Below are 15,304 nucleotides of genomic sequence, written 5' to 3' on the forward strand. Positions count from 1 at the left end.
ACATGGATGGACTTGGAGGGCATTATGTTAAGTGAAATAAGTCAGACAGAGAATGACAAATACTGTATTATATCACTTATATGTGGAATCTAAAAAATACGACAAACCAGTGAATACAACAAAAAAGAACCAGACTCACAGATATAGAGGATAAACTAATGGTTACCAGTGGCAGGGGGAGGGGCAATATAGGGATGGGGGGTGAGGCACAAACTATTAGGTGTAAGATAGGCTACAGCACGTACTGTACGACACGGGGAATATAGCCAATATTTTGTAATAATTGCAAATGGAGTGTGACCTTTAAAAACGGTATAGAAATTTTTTTAATTAAAAATTTTAAAGAGTAACATTAGGAATAACAATAAAAGCCGCTACTTGGGGAATTCCCTGGAGGTCCAGTGATTAAGGCTCTGCGCTTCAAGAGTAGCCCCCGCTCACCACAACTAGAGAAAGCCCGCGCGCAGCAACAAAGACCCAACGCAGCCAAAAATAAATAAAAATAAAATAAATTAAAAAAAAAAAAGACTCTGAGCTTTCACGGCAGGGGCCACTTGTTTGATCCCTGGTCGGGGAACTAAGATCCCACATGGCTGTGGCCAAAAAAAAAAAAAAAGAGGCAGCTACATTTGTCCTGCTAAGAGTGTAACTCACAGTTCCTGTAACTGAGTGAAAGAATAAATTATTTAGTAAATATTTATGGTAATAATTAATTAATTAGACACATATTGAGCACCCAGCACTGGGCCCTGGGGACACAGACATGAAAATGACAAAGTCCCTGCTCTATTGGGGTGCACATGCATCTGGGAGTGACAGAAGAAACAAGGTGAGTGGATGGGGACTTCCTTGGTGACACAATGGTCAAGAATCCGCCTGCCAGTGCAGGGGACGTGGGTTCAAGCCCTGGTCCAGGAAGATCCCACATGCCGCGGAGCAACTAAGCCACAACTACTGAGCCTGCACTCGAGAACCCTCGAGCCACAACTACTGAAGCCCACGCGCCTAGAGCCCATGCTCCACAACAAGAGAAGCCACCACAACGAGAAGCCCGTGCACCGCACCGAAGAGTAGCCCCTGCTCGCCGCAACTAGAGAAAGCTTGCGCACAGCAACGAACAAAGACTCAACGCAGCCAAAACAATAAAATTTTAAAAAATTAATTAATCAATTAATTTAAAAAAAGAGTGGATGGGTGGGTGGATGAATGGTTGATTGGTTGGATGGATAGATGAATAGATGGATGAATGGATGCATGGATGCATGGATGGATGGATGGATGGGTGGATGGTTGGTTGGATGCACAGTTGGTTGGTCTGGGGTCTCCACCCATCAGCCCTCCAGGGCGCAAAGGGAAAGTGAGGCGGGGCAGCTGTCCCATCCGAAGCTCCGCCCCTCCCCGCCCCCGCAGCGTCTTCTCGTCGGCAGACTGCGCCGCTCACCTGGTGGCCTCCCCTTTAAGACGCGCTCACCTGGGTGCTCACCTGCGCGCGGGCGCTTCCGCAGGAAGAAGGAAGCGGCGCCACCGTCGCCTCCCGGCCCTCCCTCCCCACCAGCCAGGTCCGCCGGCCGCCACCATGTCCGCCTCGGCTGTCTTCATCCTCGATGTCAAGGGCAAGGTGAGGCTGGGCGCAGGGAGTGGGGAACGGACAGGTGAGGCTGCACCCTCCCGGACCCAGGGGCGGCCCCTCCTTGCAGGCAGCGAGGCCCCGGAAAGCTCTGGGGGCGTGTGGACACCCCTCCCCCAATCCCTGGGAGTCCCGCGTCGAATCCGACCTCCACTGTTCACTAGCCGCATGTCTGAGGCAAGGGGCTTCTCCTCTCTGGGCCTCAGTCTCCCTGTCCGTACAAATGGGAATAACAGAAGTCCCCACCCAAGAAGAACGAATACAACCTCATGCGTGTATACCACCTAGCCCAGTAGCCCTGCTGCAAACATTAGGCGTTCAATGAATTGAAATGATTATTTCTGTCACCATCATCATCCACAATACTAATATTTGGGAAAGACAGCAGGGGCCGGAGACCCTAATTCCCCTTTGGGTCTGTCTTTTCCCTTTCTGGTGCCCCCCTCCCATTCGTCTTGTCACTCAGGAGCAATAATAACATTTGCGGTGAAAATAATATTTCTGATAATAATCATAGTGGGAGGTAAGGTGTGTGAGGTCCTGCGGGTGCCCTCTCTGTTCTAAACACTGGACTAAACAACCTCACCAAGTAGGTATTATTATTATTGACCGCTTGCTGCCTGCCGGGCAGAGCTATATGAACTATGAGAGATATATGAGAGATATATGGATATAATTGTTTCTTTTCTTTTTTTCTCTCTTTCTTTCCTTTCATCGTCCCTACCTCACCGATTTGGTGCATATGGAGCCTGGCTTGAGAGCAGGAATTCTGGAGCCGGGGCATCTTCGTTCAATTCCCAGCTTCCTCACTTACTATGGGCGTGGTTCATACCTCAGTTTCCCCGTCTGTAAAATGGAGATGGTGATACCACCTACCTCATAGGGTTGTGGTGACAACAGAATAAATTAGCAAACAACCAGGCTTCAGTAGATGTCAATGAGGGCTCTAGACGCTCTAGCTGTCGTTATCACTTGCCCATTTTTCAGAGGAGGAAACTGAGATGCAGAGAGGCAGAGCCTTGCCCATGCCCCCTCAGCCAGCAAGTAGGGTCAGAGCTTGGCACTCTGATGCCCCCAGGCAGAGAGTCCCTGGATCCCAGCAGTGACCAGACCTTCTCTGCCCACCCTCAGCCCTTGATCAGCCGCAACTACAAGGGCGATGTGGCCATGAGTGAGATTGAGCACTTCATGCCTCTGCTCATGCAGCGGGAGGAGGAGGGCGCCCTGGCCCCACTGATGAGCCACGGCCGGGTCCACTTTCTGTGGATCAAATACAGCAACCTCTACTGTATCCGAGGCCATGGGAGGATCCCTGGGGGCCCGCAGTGGTGGGCAGCTCAGGCCCAGAGGTGGTGGGCTGGGACAAGAGGTGCACAATACAGCAGTGGCTCAGGCTGGAGGGTGAGGGTTCAGGGTCTGTGCTCCATTGGAACCCTCCAAAACGGCACCTTTTCCTTAACCTCGTTGCCCGCAGTGGTGGCCACCACACTGAAGAACGCCAATGCCTCCCTCGTGTACTCGTTCCTCTACAAGACAGTGGAGGTAGGTCCTGGCCTTCCATTGGCCGGCTGGTCTGTCTGTCTACCTGTCTTGCCCACCTCTTTCGGAATCCATCTCTCCTAGGAAGCTTTCCCTGGGGGTGTCACCATCAAAGCCCCATCACCCTGGGTTCTCATTAGCTGCTGTGGGATCATCTCTCCCTATAGGGTAGGAACCAAGGAGGTCTCCGGTGCTCAAATCTGAACCAGAGGGAACTGGGTTCCAGACCCAGCTCCCCCACTTCCTGGCTGTGTGACCCTGAACAAGTCACTTCTCTCTGTGCCTCTAAACTAGGTTTAGTCCTGCTGCAGGGTTGTTGTACGAATTAATCAAATTTGTACCTCTAAAGTGCCTAAAACAGTGCTCAGTATACAGTAAGTGCTCAATAAAGGTTTGGTATTATTGTTAGCATTACCACTAATGTTGTATCATACTATCATATAGTAATTTATTGAGCCCTTACTATATGCCATTCTCAATGACTGAGAAAGTGCTCAGTAAACACTTTTTTTTTCCTTTGGCCACCATGTGGCTTATGGGATCTTAGTTCCCAACCAGGGATCGAACCCACACCCTCAGCAGTGGAAGCACAGAGTCCTGGACTTCCCTGGCCATCCAGTGGTTAAGACTCCGTGCTTCCACTGCAGGGCACACGGGTTCGATCCCTGGTCAGGGACCTAAGATCTTGCATACCGCACGGTGCAGCCAAAAAAAATTCCTAGTAAATATAATATACTTTGACAAACAAGAGATCTGTATTGAGTTGTCTCCTCTCTGCCAGGCAGAGGTGGGGACACAGCTGTGCATAAGACAGGCACGGTCCCTGCCTATGCTGAGGAGTTAAAGGGCAAGAAGGAGGGACTTCCCTGGTGGCGCAGTGGTTAAGAATCCGCCTGCCAATGCAGGGGACACAGGTTCGAGCCCTGGTCCAGGAAGATCCCACATGCCACAGAGCAACTAAGGCTGTGTGCCACAACTACCGAGCCTGTGCTCTAGAGCCCGTGAGCCACAACTACTAAACCCGTGCACCACAACTACTGAAGCCCTCACGTTCTAGGGCCCATGCTCCGCAACAAGAGAAGCCACTGCAAAGAGAAGCCCGTGCACCGCAACAAAGAATAGCCCCCACTCCTACTCGCCTCAACTAGAGAAAGCCCGTGTGCAGCAACAAAGACCCAAAAAATAAATAAATATGTATATCAAAAAATAAAGGGCAAGGGCTTCCCTGGTGGCTCAGTGGTAGAGAGTCCACCTGCCGATGCAGGGGACATGGGTTCATGCCCCGGTCCGGGAAGATCCCACATGCCGCGGAGCGGCTGGGCCCGTGAGCCATGGCCACCGAGCCTGCGCGTCCGGAGCCTGTGCTCCACAACGGGAGAAGCCACAACAGTGAGAGGCCCGCATACCGCAAAATAAATAAATAAATAAATAAATAAAGGGCAAGAAGGAGATTCAAAGGGACATTGTGATAACCAGTCACTGGGGTGCTAGTCTCACCCTGATACTCACAGGGGTCAAGGGATAGTGGTGGCTTCACTGAGGAGCTGAGGCCTGTCACAAGGAGGCTGCTGTGAGGAGAGTGTCCTAAGCAGTGGGCATAGCATGTGCAAAGGCCCTGAGATGGGAACAGAAAAAAGGCCAGAGAGGCTGGAGCAGGATGAAGGATGGGGTTTCCAATGCTGGGTGACTGACAGGTTCTCTGCTGTGGTGATACCTATTAATCCCAGGGACTCCCATCTTGGGGTCCCCCAAGTCCCAAGGGCCCCTGGATAGAATTCAGGGAGTCCATGAACTGAGATGTATTTCTGTGTAAGTTTTCCTTTGCCATCTTGCGGTTCTTTTTGTTTTTTGCTGTGCATCACGTCTTGGCTTCCCTAACCAGGGATGAAACCTGGGCCCTTGGCAGTGAAAGTGCAGAGTCCTAACCACTGGACCACCAGGGAATTCCCATCTTGTGTATTTTATTTCATGCATTTACAAACCTTGTTCTGAGGTGGGTCCATTCCAGGAGGGCAGAGACCCTGTTGGCTTTGTTCACCATTAATATACCGACAGTGGTATATTGTAGGCTCTCAATAGTTGCTTGTTGGGTGGCTGGCTGGGTGAGTGGGGACTCAGCCCACAGCTACACCAGCCACACCTCTGTGGATGTCGGTCTCCCTGCACCTGCAGGTATTCTCTGAATACTTCAAGGAGCTGGAGGAGGAAAGCATTCGAGACAACTTTGTCATCGTCTACGAGCTGCTGGATGAGCTCATGGACTTCGGCTTCCCACAGACCACGGACAGCAAAATCCTGCAGGAGTGAGTGGGCCATGGGTCAACCACAGGGTGGGCCATGGGTAGAAGAAAGTTGGAGAGGGCTGGGGAACTGTCCCTGGGCCTACCTGCTCATCTCCCTGCCCTCCTGCCAGATACATCACGCAGCAGGGCAACAAGCTGGAGACGGGCAAGTCGCGAGTGCCACCCACTGTCACCAATGCTGTGTCCTGGCGCTCGGAGGGCATCAAATACAAGAAGAACGAAGTCTTCATCGATGTCATAGAGTCCGTCAACCTACTGGTGAGCCTCCATACCTCTGCCCCACCCCTGACACGGCCTTAGGGCGGGAGAGTGTGTCCTATGCCTGTTGACCCGCCCATGTGTGCATCTTCAGGTCAACGCCAACGGCAGTGTCCTGCTGAGTGAGATCGTGGGCACCATCAAGCTCAAGGTGTTTCTGTCAGGAATGCCGGAGCTGAGGCTGGGCCTCAATGACCGCGTGCTCTTCGAGCTCACTGGCCGTAAGTTTCTGGAAGGGGGTGCAAGCTGGAGCCTGAGACTTCGTCCCATCAGGGGTGGGTGGTACCGAGAGATTTGCAGTCAGTTCTGAAATAGCACTCGCCCGCCCTCTTCTGGTTGTGACCAGTACTGCAGCTGCTGGTTCATTGCGCAAACAACTGCTTCATCGTTGAGTGCCAGGCGCAAGGACACCACAGTGAAGAAAAAAATCCCTGTCCTCATGGATCTGACATTCTAGCGGGAGTAAGAGACAGAATAGCATCATATTTAACAACCTGGCAGCAAGAGCCTGATTCCCGGAGTTCAGATCCTAGCTCCGCTCCTGGCCAGCTGGGTGACCCTGGGCAAGTTACTCATTGACTCCGGGCCTCAGTTTCCTCATCTGTTAAATGGGGGTGATCGTAGCGGTAGAAAGGGAAGACAAGCATAGGTACCATGCCCCGGGCTCCAGGGTCGCCCCAGGCTCCAGGATCACACTGCTAACTCGGCTCCGAGTTTCAGGGAGCAAGAACAAGTCCGTGGAACTGGAGGATGTGAAATTCCACCAGTGTGTGAGGCTGTCTCGCTTCGACAACGACCGTACCATCTCCTTCATTCCGCCTGACGGTGACTTTGAGCTCATGTCCTACCGCCTCAGCACCCAGGTAAGGCAGGGTCAAGCCCCTGGCAAGGGGTGAGAATTGACCCCAGAGCCTCGGAGAACTCCCCCTTCCTCTGTCTGTAGGTCAAGCCGCTGATCTGGATTGAATCTGTCATTGAGAAATTCTCCCACAGCCGCGTGGAGATCATGGTCAAGGTGGGCCCTGGGGAATAATTACTCACAATGCTGATCCGCCCCTTCATACCCACCCCCCACTTCAGTGTAACCTCATCTCCTACCTTCCTCCCTGCTCCTCACTTCCTTCCAGCCATGTGAGTCTTCTGGCTGGTTCTCAAACATACCAGGCATGGTCCCCGGCTATTCCCTGGATCATTCTGCCCCCAGCCACCCATATATCCACATAGCTTGCTCCTTCACCTCCTTCAGTTCTTTGCTTAAATTTCACCTCCTCAGAGAAGCCCTCCCTGACTTTCCCACATCCCTTCTTTGCTGTAGTTTTCCCCTTATTACTTACCAGCATCTGACACATGATCTGTTTTACTTATTTACTTTCATACACGTATATAAACCATATAGTGTATTTATATGATTTAAAGATTAATAATAAACCACACAGCTGATTTGAACATGCCTGGCTCCACCAGCTCCTCTGAACCCCCATCTGCCCCTCCCCCAATTACTGCTCCTCCTCTGCCCGCAGGTAATCAATTCCTGTAAATAATTTCTTTGCTTTTCTTTATAGTTTTGCCACCTGCATTTATAACCACAAATATTTCATTCTTCTGGTTTCTGACCTTTACATCCATAGACTGGAGCTGTATGACTTTTTGTATAATTTGCTTTGTTCAGGTAATGTGGATTTTTAAGAGGAATCCCAGCAGCCAGAGCTTAGTGCCTCCATTTCTGTGGCTGTAGAATATTCCACCGTGAGAATCTTCTGTCCCATCTCTTGCATGGGTTGTTTTCAGTTCCTGGCTACTCCGGTTCACCTTCCCATGAATAGCCCTGTGCTTGTCTCCCAGTGCCCCAAGCAAGAGCTCCTCCAGAGCGTATAGTTAGCCCCATTTACAGATGGGGAAACTGAGGCCCAGAAGAATTAAGATGTCATTCATCTAGGAAGGGAGGGGGCACGTTGAACTTGGGTCTGCCTGGCTCAAGAGTCTGTGTTCTCAGATTTAACTTTGTTCCCCAGTCTTAGAGTCTTCGGGGAGCTGGGTTGTGGAGTGGACGGTCACGGGGCAGGGGTGTTGACATCCCCAGTGTCCCCATCTCTGCAGGCAGGGAAAGTGGAAAGGGTCTTAAAGCTGGTGTCTTCCAGAAAGAACAACCCCTGCCTTGTTTTACCTCCAGGTCCTCTGCCCCCAATCCCACCTCTCATATATTCCCCCCCACCACCAAATTCATAAATAAGAGCAGTCATCATAATGCTAGCTACTGCACATGGACACTTAGAGTCCTTGTGTTAAAAGCTTGTCCCAAGTCACACAGATCTAGATCTGCCTATAATGTTGTAACTTATCTGTAAGGAGAACATGTGAGGATTGAGAACACAGGCTTGGGTCAAATCCCTGCTGTGCCGGTTATCAACTATATGACTCGGGCAAAATGCTCTTTCTCTGTGGGCCTCAGTCTCCTCCTCTGTAAAATGGGCCTTAGGAATGGCTCCTACTTTAGAGAATTAGTGAGAGGGCTAACTGCTTGGCACAGGGCCCAGCACATCGTAGGGGGTCAGTAAATGTCAGCTTTCAAATGAAAACTCTGTGACGGGCTGAGGACCCATCAGGCTTTGCAGTCAGAAGCTTCGGCTGCGAGTCTTGGCCAGGAGCCTTTACTTTCTTGTCTGTGAAGTGGGCTGAGAGCAGAGCCTGCCCTAGGGACTGCTCAAATGAGGGATCTTTTGAATGAGGCAAAGGTGTATGACACTTTCCAAACGGAAGGCACCAAAAGCAGGGCCTCTGGGGGACCTCCCTGGCGGTCCAGTGGTTAAGACTTTGAGCTTCCACTGCAGTGGGCGTGGGTTCCATCCCTGGTCGGGGAACTGAGATCTTGCACGCTCTGTGTGCAGCCAAAAAACAAAACAAAAAAACAAAATCAGGACCTCTGGAGTCTCTCCTGGGTGTGGATCCCAGCTCTGCCACTTGTTGGCTGTGTGTCTCCAGGCAAATGCTTTAACTTCTCTGTGCCTCTGTTTCCTCATCTGGAAAATAGGCTGGATTATGGTCCCCACTTCAGGGCTCTTGATGAGCTGGCACATGAAAAGGCCTTGGTGAATATTTGCCTGAGTGAATTCCTCATGCCCCATGTTCTCTCCACTGACAGGCTAAGGGGCAGTTTAAGAAGCAGTCAGTGGCCAACAGCGTGGAGATATCTGTGCCAGTACCCAGCGATGCCGACTCCCCACGCTTCAAGACCAGCGTGGGCAGTGCCAAGTACATGCCAGAGAAGAACGTCGTTATCTGGAGTATCAAGTCTTTCCCGGTGAGCACCGTGGATGGGCGGGGGATCTGGGGGACCTACCCGTGCTTCTTGAGGGCAAGGCAGAGAATAAATCAGAGAGCCACCTACGTGTGCACATGGCCATCCTTCGGGGATGATAAAGCTGGAAACCAGACCAGCATAATAGTTAAATTCTCCCAATCCCAGACAGCCTTGGGAATCCCAGTTCCTCTCAGGGAGCCTCAGTTTGCCCATCTGTAAAATAGGCAATATCATGTTACCCACATCCTTGGGCTGCTGGAGGATTGGTCTGTCCCTGGGATATTGGTGGGGCTGTTCATTGGGGACTGGAAAATGGGAGGTGATCATTAGAAGGTTCCTGACCAGGCTTTGCAGTCAGAAGCTTTGGCTGTGAGTCTTGGCCAGGAGCCTTTACTTTCTGGTTTGTAAAATGGGCTGAGAGCAGAGCCTACCCCTAGGGGCTGCCATGAGGATGGTCTGGGGTATAGAGGGGCCCCTCAGTATGTCTGATACTTCCATGTGCCCTCAGGGGGGCAAGGAGTACCTGATGCGCGCCCACTTTGGCCTCCCCAGCGTGGAGAAGGAGGAGGTAGAGGGCCGGCCCCCCATCGGGGTCAAGTTTGAGATCCCCTATTTCACCGTCTCCGGGATCCAGGTGAGAGAAGTGGGCAGAGTGGCTCCTCTTCTTGACCTCAGTGGGTTCCCTGCTCTCCTGTCTCTTAGTTTGGATCACCTCCGTTCCCTGGCCTGGCTCATCTCTCCTTTGCAATCATCCTTGTCTTTTCCTGGAACAGTGTTGCCTCTTCTGCTCTCAGCCTGGGTCCCCTCCCCCTCCCCCTCCCCCTCCTACTTTGCCCTGTGCCTAAACTGTGCTGTGTCTATTCCCTTATACTGGGCCATCTTTCCCACTGTCCTGGACCACCTCTCCCCTAACTCCCCCACACACTGTCCTTGCCACATCTTTGCCCTGAGCCATGTTACTTCATTTCTCCCAGCCTGTGCTTCCTATTTTTTAAAAATATTTATTTATTTGGTTGCACTGGGTCTTAGTTGCGGCCGGCAGGCTCCTTAGTTGTGGCATGCGAACTCTTAGTTGCAGCATGCATGTGGGATCAAGTTCCCTGACCAGGGATCGAACCCCAGGTCCCCTGCATTGGGAGCTCAGAGTCTTAACCACTGTGCCACCAGGGAAGTCCCTAAGTCTGTGCTTTCTTATTCCCTGAAGTTGTGTTATATATTTTCCCCTGGCCCCAGCCAGCTCTCTCCCCCTAACCTGGGCCACCTCCTTTCATCCCTTTTCAGGTCCGATACATGAAGATCATCGAGAAGAGTGGTTACCAGGCCCTGCCCTGGGTCCGCTATATCACCCAGAGTGGCGGTAAGGCAGCCCAGCTCCCTGGGATGATGGAGACAAGGAGATGAAAGGGGATGGTCTTGGGGCTTTAATACATCCTGTCTCAGAGGACTCCAAAACTCAACAGGCCTGGCCCCAAGTCTATCCTGTCTCTGTCAGTGTGCCATCCTGGGCCTCGGTTTGCTTATCTTTAAAATGGGGACAGTTGCCAGCTCCAGGGTAGTGGTGGTGGGGTTTGGATGAGGGGCTGAACACATAGCACCCCCATCTACTGCCTGGAAGCAGGCTTGTTTCTGTGGTTACAATCCCCATGTTTGAGCCAGTCCATAGCCTTGTTACATACCTGTAGGGTTGATCATGAGCACTGGGGAAGGGGCTGGATTTGGGTGAGGGGCCTGTCCCTTTGTCTCCTTTCCCCAATTCTGAGATGGTCCCCGTTCATTGTTTCCCTGCAGATTATCAACTTCGTACCAGCTAGAAGGGAGAAGAAGTGGGGGCTTGAACACAGGCCGTCCTCTCCCCAGGCCCCGACTGCGAACTCTAGAGAGAGAGAGGGAAGATGGGATGCGTGTGTGTGACGGCAGTCCCTGAATTAGCAGTTTCTTAAGAGCTGGCTGGCTCCCTCCCAGCCTTTTCCTTTACCCATAGGCTGGGAGGGATGTTCTCCCTGTCTCCAGGCTCCCGCCCCTCCTCCCTCCCATTTTATATGAAGAAATAGAAAAGGGGCTTGAAGTCCCCCTCATGAGTGCCTTCTTGCAGTGACCTGCCTTAGGAGGTGTGGGGAGGCCCCCCTCCACAGCTGCTGAGCCCAGAGGCCCCGCTGGCCCATTCTGAGTTTTAGGATGGCATTAAAAATGAATCTAGCTGCTGTTATGTGTTTCTTGGCTGGGGTCTGGGGGTGCCAGGGCTGTCCCTGAAGTGCTGGGATAAGCGTGAGCAACACATATCCATTTCTCTTCCCGATGGTCACTCATCTGGGCCCTCGCAGTTGCCCCCACTTTGGTTCCCAGGGCTCTGGGCTTCCCTCCCCCACGACAGCCAGTTACCATCATAGCCGCCAGAGGGCGCCCGTTAACTCCTAAATCAGATCATGGCTCAATTCTTTTTAAAAAGTAAAAGTCAAGCGCTCGCAGCAGCCCACAGGGCTGATCAACATTACCCCTCCCCCTCACCTACCTGCCCTCACCTCCTGCCCCCTCTCTCCCTCTATACCTCACTCCTCCTGGACTTACTAGGCGTGCTCCTACCTTAGGGCCTTTACATCTGCAGCGTCTCCACCTGGTATGCTTTCCCCCAGATATCCACATGGCTCCTTCCCTCACCTTCCGGTCTCAAATCAAATGTCACCTCCTCAGGGTGGCCCTCTCCGACCTCTCTCTTTCAACTGCCTTCTTTTCCCAAAAGACTATTACTTATCCCGTTTTGTCAGCTCCACAGTGTATACCATTCTGAAAATATGTAATTATTGTCTTCTCCAGCCCTTAAACCGTAGGCGTCCTGCAGCAGGAGGCACCCAGCTTGCTCTCCACTTGGCCGCCTAGTACACAGTAGGTGCTCCGTAAATGTTTGAAGGTCTCTGTTAAGAGCCTCCAACCGCGACTCTCGCCTCCCAGGCTCACCCACGTGGCACCTGCAGCGTGAACTTTCCTCCACGCCCTTGCACTTGCTGTGCCCCGGCTGGCCCCATCTGAGCCGAATGTGATTCCTTCCTCACCCACCCTATTTCCACGTTTTATTTTCTTCACCGTGCTTAAGACTATCTAAAATTATTTAGTTGCTTGAATGTGCGCTCCCCAGCGCCGGGTTCCTGCACACAGAGAACGGTTCCTGCACAGAGAGTGAATGAATCAAATAAAGCGCTCAGCACAGTAAGAGCTAATAAATACTTATCGCACGGTAGAACTCCGAACAGGGCGGCCGCAACCCTGCCTCCCTTTCCCTCGGAGGTGCCGAGGTCCCGGAGCGGCCCGCGCTACTCTGCTCCTGACCTTCCTCCCCTGGGTCAGTTAAACCGGCCCTCTTTCCCGCCCGCCCGGCGCATTTGAAAAACCGAAAACCCCGCCATTGCCGGCGGTCTACCGGTCGCCGCAGTTCGTCCAATCAGAAGTGGACCCGCCCACGCCGGCGCGCACAGCCTCCCTGGCGACGCGTGGCCATTGGCTGCGCTGGCCGAGTGGGCGGGGCACTACAGGGTCCAGAGCTGGGCAATGCAGCTGGGCTACAACCTAAAGAGTTCTTAAGAAAACGAATCCGCGGCGTCCGGGGGCGGGACCCCAAGCGCGCTGGCTCCGCCCCCTGGCGGCCGGCTCGGCTGCGGCGTCGGCGTCTGCTCAGAACAGACCCCGCCCGTCGAGGAGGAGGGAGGGTGAGTTGGGGGTGACCCGGCCCCCAAGGGGCGGGCGCCAGGCCGGGCGCTGCGGGCCTCGGAGGGTTGGGCCCGGGCCCACCGGCCGACAGGGGGAGGAGCCGGCTGAGAGGGCGGGGGTCGCGCAGGAGCCCCGGGCTGGCGAGTCGGACCAGGATCCTCGCGCAGGCCGGGGACGCTGTGGGAGGGTTGTTTGGGCCAGCGCCGGTGGGCTCCCCCGCACTGACCGCGTCGGGGTGGGGCGGGGGGCTTCGCAGGCCGCAAATATCGACATGCTGCTGGAGGAGGTCCGTGCCGGCGACCGGCTGAGCGGGGCGGCGGCCCGGGGAGACGTTCAGGAGGTGCGCCGCCTTCTGCACCGCGAGCTGGTGCACCCCGACGCCCTGAACTGCTTTGGCAAGACGGCGCTGCAGGTGAGGCCCGGCCCGCCCGCAGCGAGGGCGAGGAGGGGAGCGGGGCGAGGACCGGGACCCCAGACACCTTCCCTCTTCTCCCCTTGTTCCCGTTGGTAGCCGACTGGGGTCTGTTCCTCCATCGCTGGGCTGACTTGGCTCCCTGATGTCCCCTTTCTTAGGTGGGTGGTGGATGGGGTTAGGTTGGGGGAGGGGAGAACTTTCCATCTTTGGAGTATTCCTCGTTCTCTGATTGCGGAGGATTCAGTTTCCTTAGAGAAGTTCGTATTCCTTGGGTGAGCGTTCAGCTTCTTTGGATCTCGGTTTCATGAGGACGGCTCCGGTTTCTTGGAGCTTGCATGGAGGATCCGACCGCAGGAAGAAAAGATTCATGTTTCCAGGGTGTCCCCATTTTCTGGGGGGTTCTCTGAGAGGTATCCAGTTTCTGGGGGGGGCGGGGAATCTCCATTCCCGCGGGATTTTCATATTGGCATATTATTGGGGGGATCCCAGTAAGGGAATAGTTACAGATTGCATGGGAGTCCCTCTTCCCTTGGGGACATTTACAAAAGGGGAACCCCATTTCTTGAGAGGGTCAGGTACCTTTGGGAGCATCCTCACTATATGGGAGGGGGAAATTCCATGGAGATGGAGTTTCAAATTCCCTGGCCATCTACTTTCCCTTGAGGGGGCTATTCTCTGAGGTCTGTTTCCTGGCGGGGGTTTCATATTTCCTGATGATTTTCCATCTGTGGAGAGAAGTGTCTCTGGTTCCTTGGGGGAGGGTCTCAGGTTCCTTGAAAGTGTCCATGGGGCTATACCCTAGGGGGAGTGTATTATCCTTGGGGGGGTGACCAGTTTTTTGAGGGTCCTTATTCCCAGATCTTCTTCTGTGGGGTCTCAACAGCTGCCTGGGAGTTTATGTTCCCTGAAGTTTCTCGTTCGCTAGAGGACCTCGTCTCTGGCATTCTCTACTCCTGAATGACCCCTCTCTGCAGTCACCCATTTTCCTGGACCTCCTTCTTTGGAGACCCCCTGACCCTCTACCCCCCGAACAGGTCATGATGTTTGGCAGCCCCACCATCGCCCTGGAGCTCCTGAAGCAAGGTGCCAGCCCCAACGTCCAGGATGCCTCCGGCACCACTCCAGCCCATGATGCAGCCCGCACTGGATTCCTTGACACCCTGAAAGTGTTGGTGGAGCATGGCGCTGATGTCAATGCACCTGATGGCACCGGGGCCCTCCCCATCCATCTGGCAGTGAGAGAAGGTCACACGGCTGTGGTCGGCTTCCTGGCTGCCGAGTCCAATCTTCATCACAGGGACGCCAGGGGGCTCACACCTCTGGAGCTGGCAAGGGGAAGAGGCGCTAAGGATCTCATGGACATACTGCAGTGGCACACGGTGGCACCACTGTGACCTGGGGCCACCCACTCCGGCAGCAGGACCCGGCTGGGTTCTGTGTCAGAAGAGGAGGGAAGAAACACTTTCTCCCTTTCTTCCTCCTGCCCACTGCCGAGGGGCACCAGTTTGTGGCTTGTTGGTGTTGATTTCTGGGGTGTGTGTGTTTGAGGTACATTTCTCTTTTTTTTTTTCTCACCCCTTTTGGTGTGTTGGGCAGAGAAGGGCTCCTGCAGGCAACAGCCACCTAAACGGTTCGGTTTCCTCCACGCCCCGACTGCTGGGGCTACAGACGAGTCCCAAGGGCAGAGCGTTTAAAGCCCCAGACCTAGAGTGAGGTCATCGCTTCCAAGGCTCCTGGAACCTGTCGACCTTGGCTGGCTGTACCCAGAGAGAGACCTCAAGTGTGCACACTGCTTTCCGGCATGGGGGAGGGGGGAGTGTTCCAAATCAATAAAAGGGTAGTATGAGTTCATTCATATTTTGTTGAAAGCTTGGTTTCCAGTCCCTTGTACAGCATTAAAGAAAAAAAAAGTCTATTTATTATGATTTATGGAAGAAATTGTTGTGTGTGTAATTTAATGTTTTTACCCATTAAATTAAGACTTGTGCATGATCACAGCTCCGGTGGCTTCTGATTTTTGAGGCTGCGATGGAAAGTCGCGTGTTCAGGATGTTTGTGGGGGTGGGCACCGGGGTCGCGGATCCTGGATGCTTTGGGGGAGGGGAGAGAGTGGTAATTCCCAGGGCGCCACCGTGAGTGAGCTGGGTGGGGCAGCGGTTTGCGCT

General features: G+C 53.5%; 2 protein-coding genes across 3 annotated transcripts; both read left to right on the forward strand.

Moving 5' to 3' along the window:
• The first annotated feature begins 1,567 nt into the window (after positions 1–1,567).
• AP1M2 (adaptor related protein complex 1 subunit mu 2) lies at positions 1,568–10,836 on the forward strand. Of its 2 annotated transcripts, none has more exons than XM_060092276.1 (12): positions 1,568–1,618; positions 2,759–2,915; positions 3,102–3,169; positions 5,339–5,469; positions 5,580–5,727; positions 5,822–5,948; positions 6,448–6,590; positions 6,671–6,742; positions 8,867–9,025; positions 9,534–9,659; positions 10,307–10,382; positions 10,814–10,836. In XM_060092276.1, the coding sequence occupies exons 1-12, from the start codon at positions 1,577–1,579 to the stop codon at positions 10,834–10,836; spliced, it is 1,272 nt and encodes a 423-aa protein (XP_059948259.1). In that variant the 5' UTR covers positions 1,568–1,576. The 2 variants fall into 2 exon arrangements, with proteins under 2 accessions (XP_059948259.1, XP_059948258.1); XM_060092275.1 differs by having other exon boundaries at positions 1,577–1,618; positions 6,442–6,590.
• A 1,788-nt stretch (positions 10,837–12,624) lies between these two features.
• On the forward strand, positions 12,625–15,131 carry CDKN2D (cyclin dependent kinase inhibitor 2D). The gene is made up of 3 exons (XM_060092277.1): positions 12,625–12,723; positions 12,981–13,136; positions 14,174–15,131. The coding sequence occupies exons 2-3, from the start codon at positions 12,996–12,998 to the stop codon at positions 14,531–14,533; spliced, it is 501 nt and encodes a 166-aa protein (XP_059948260.1). The 5' UTR covers positions 12,625–12,723; positions 12,981–12,995; the 3' UTR covers positions 14,534–15,131.
• Positions 15,132–15,304: the final 173 nt, after the last annotated feature.

Source organism: Mesoplodon densirostris, chromosome 3 (genome assembly GCF_025265405.1).
Source record: "Mesoplodon densirostris isolate mMesDen1 chromosome 3, mMesDen1 primary haplotype, whole genome shotgun sequence".
Classification (NCBI taxonomy): Eukaryota; Metazoa; Chordata; class Mammalia; order Artiodactyla; family Ziphiidae; genus Mesoplodon; species Mesoplodon densirostris.

Excerpts from the sequence above, each read along its gene's own strand:
- AP1M2 (XM_060092275.1), top strand. The coding sequence starts at position 1,577 with ATGTCCGCCTCGGCTGTCTTCATCCTCGATGTCAAGGGCAAG. Across the intron at positions 5,728-5,821 it reads TAGAGTCCGTCAACCTACTG|GTCAACGCCAACGGCAGTGT; the intron begins GTGAGCCTCCAT and ends GTGCATCTTCAG. Across the intron at positions 9,660-10,306 it reads TCACCGTCTCCGGGATCCAG|GTCCGATACATGAAGATCAT; the intron begins GTGAGAGAAGTG and ends ATCCCTTTTCAG.
- CDKN2D (XM_060092277.1), top strand. The coding sequence starts at position 12,996 with ATGCTGCTGGAGGAGGTCCGTGCCGGCGACCGGCTGAGCGGGGCGGCG. Across the intron at positions 13,137-14,173 it reads TTGGCAAGACGGCGCTGCAG|GTCATGATGTTTGGCAGCCC; the intron begins GTGAGGCCCGGC and ends CCCCCCGAACAG.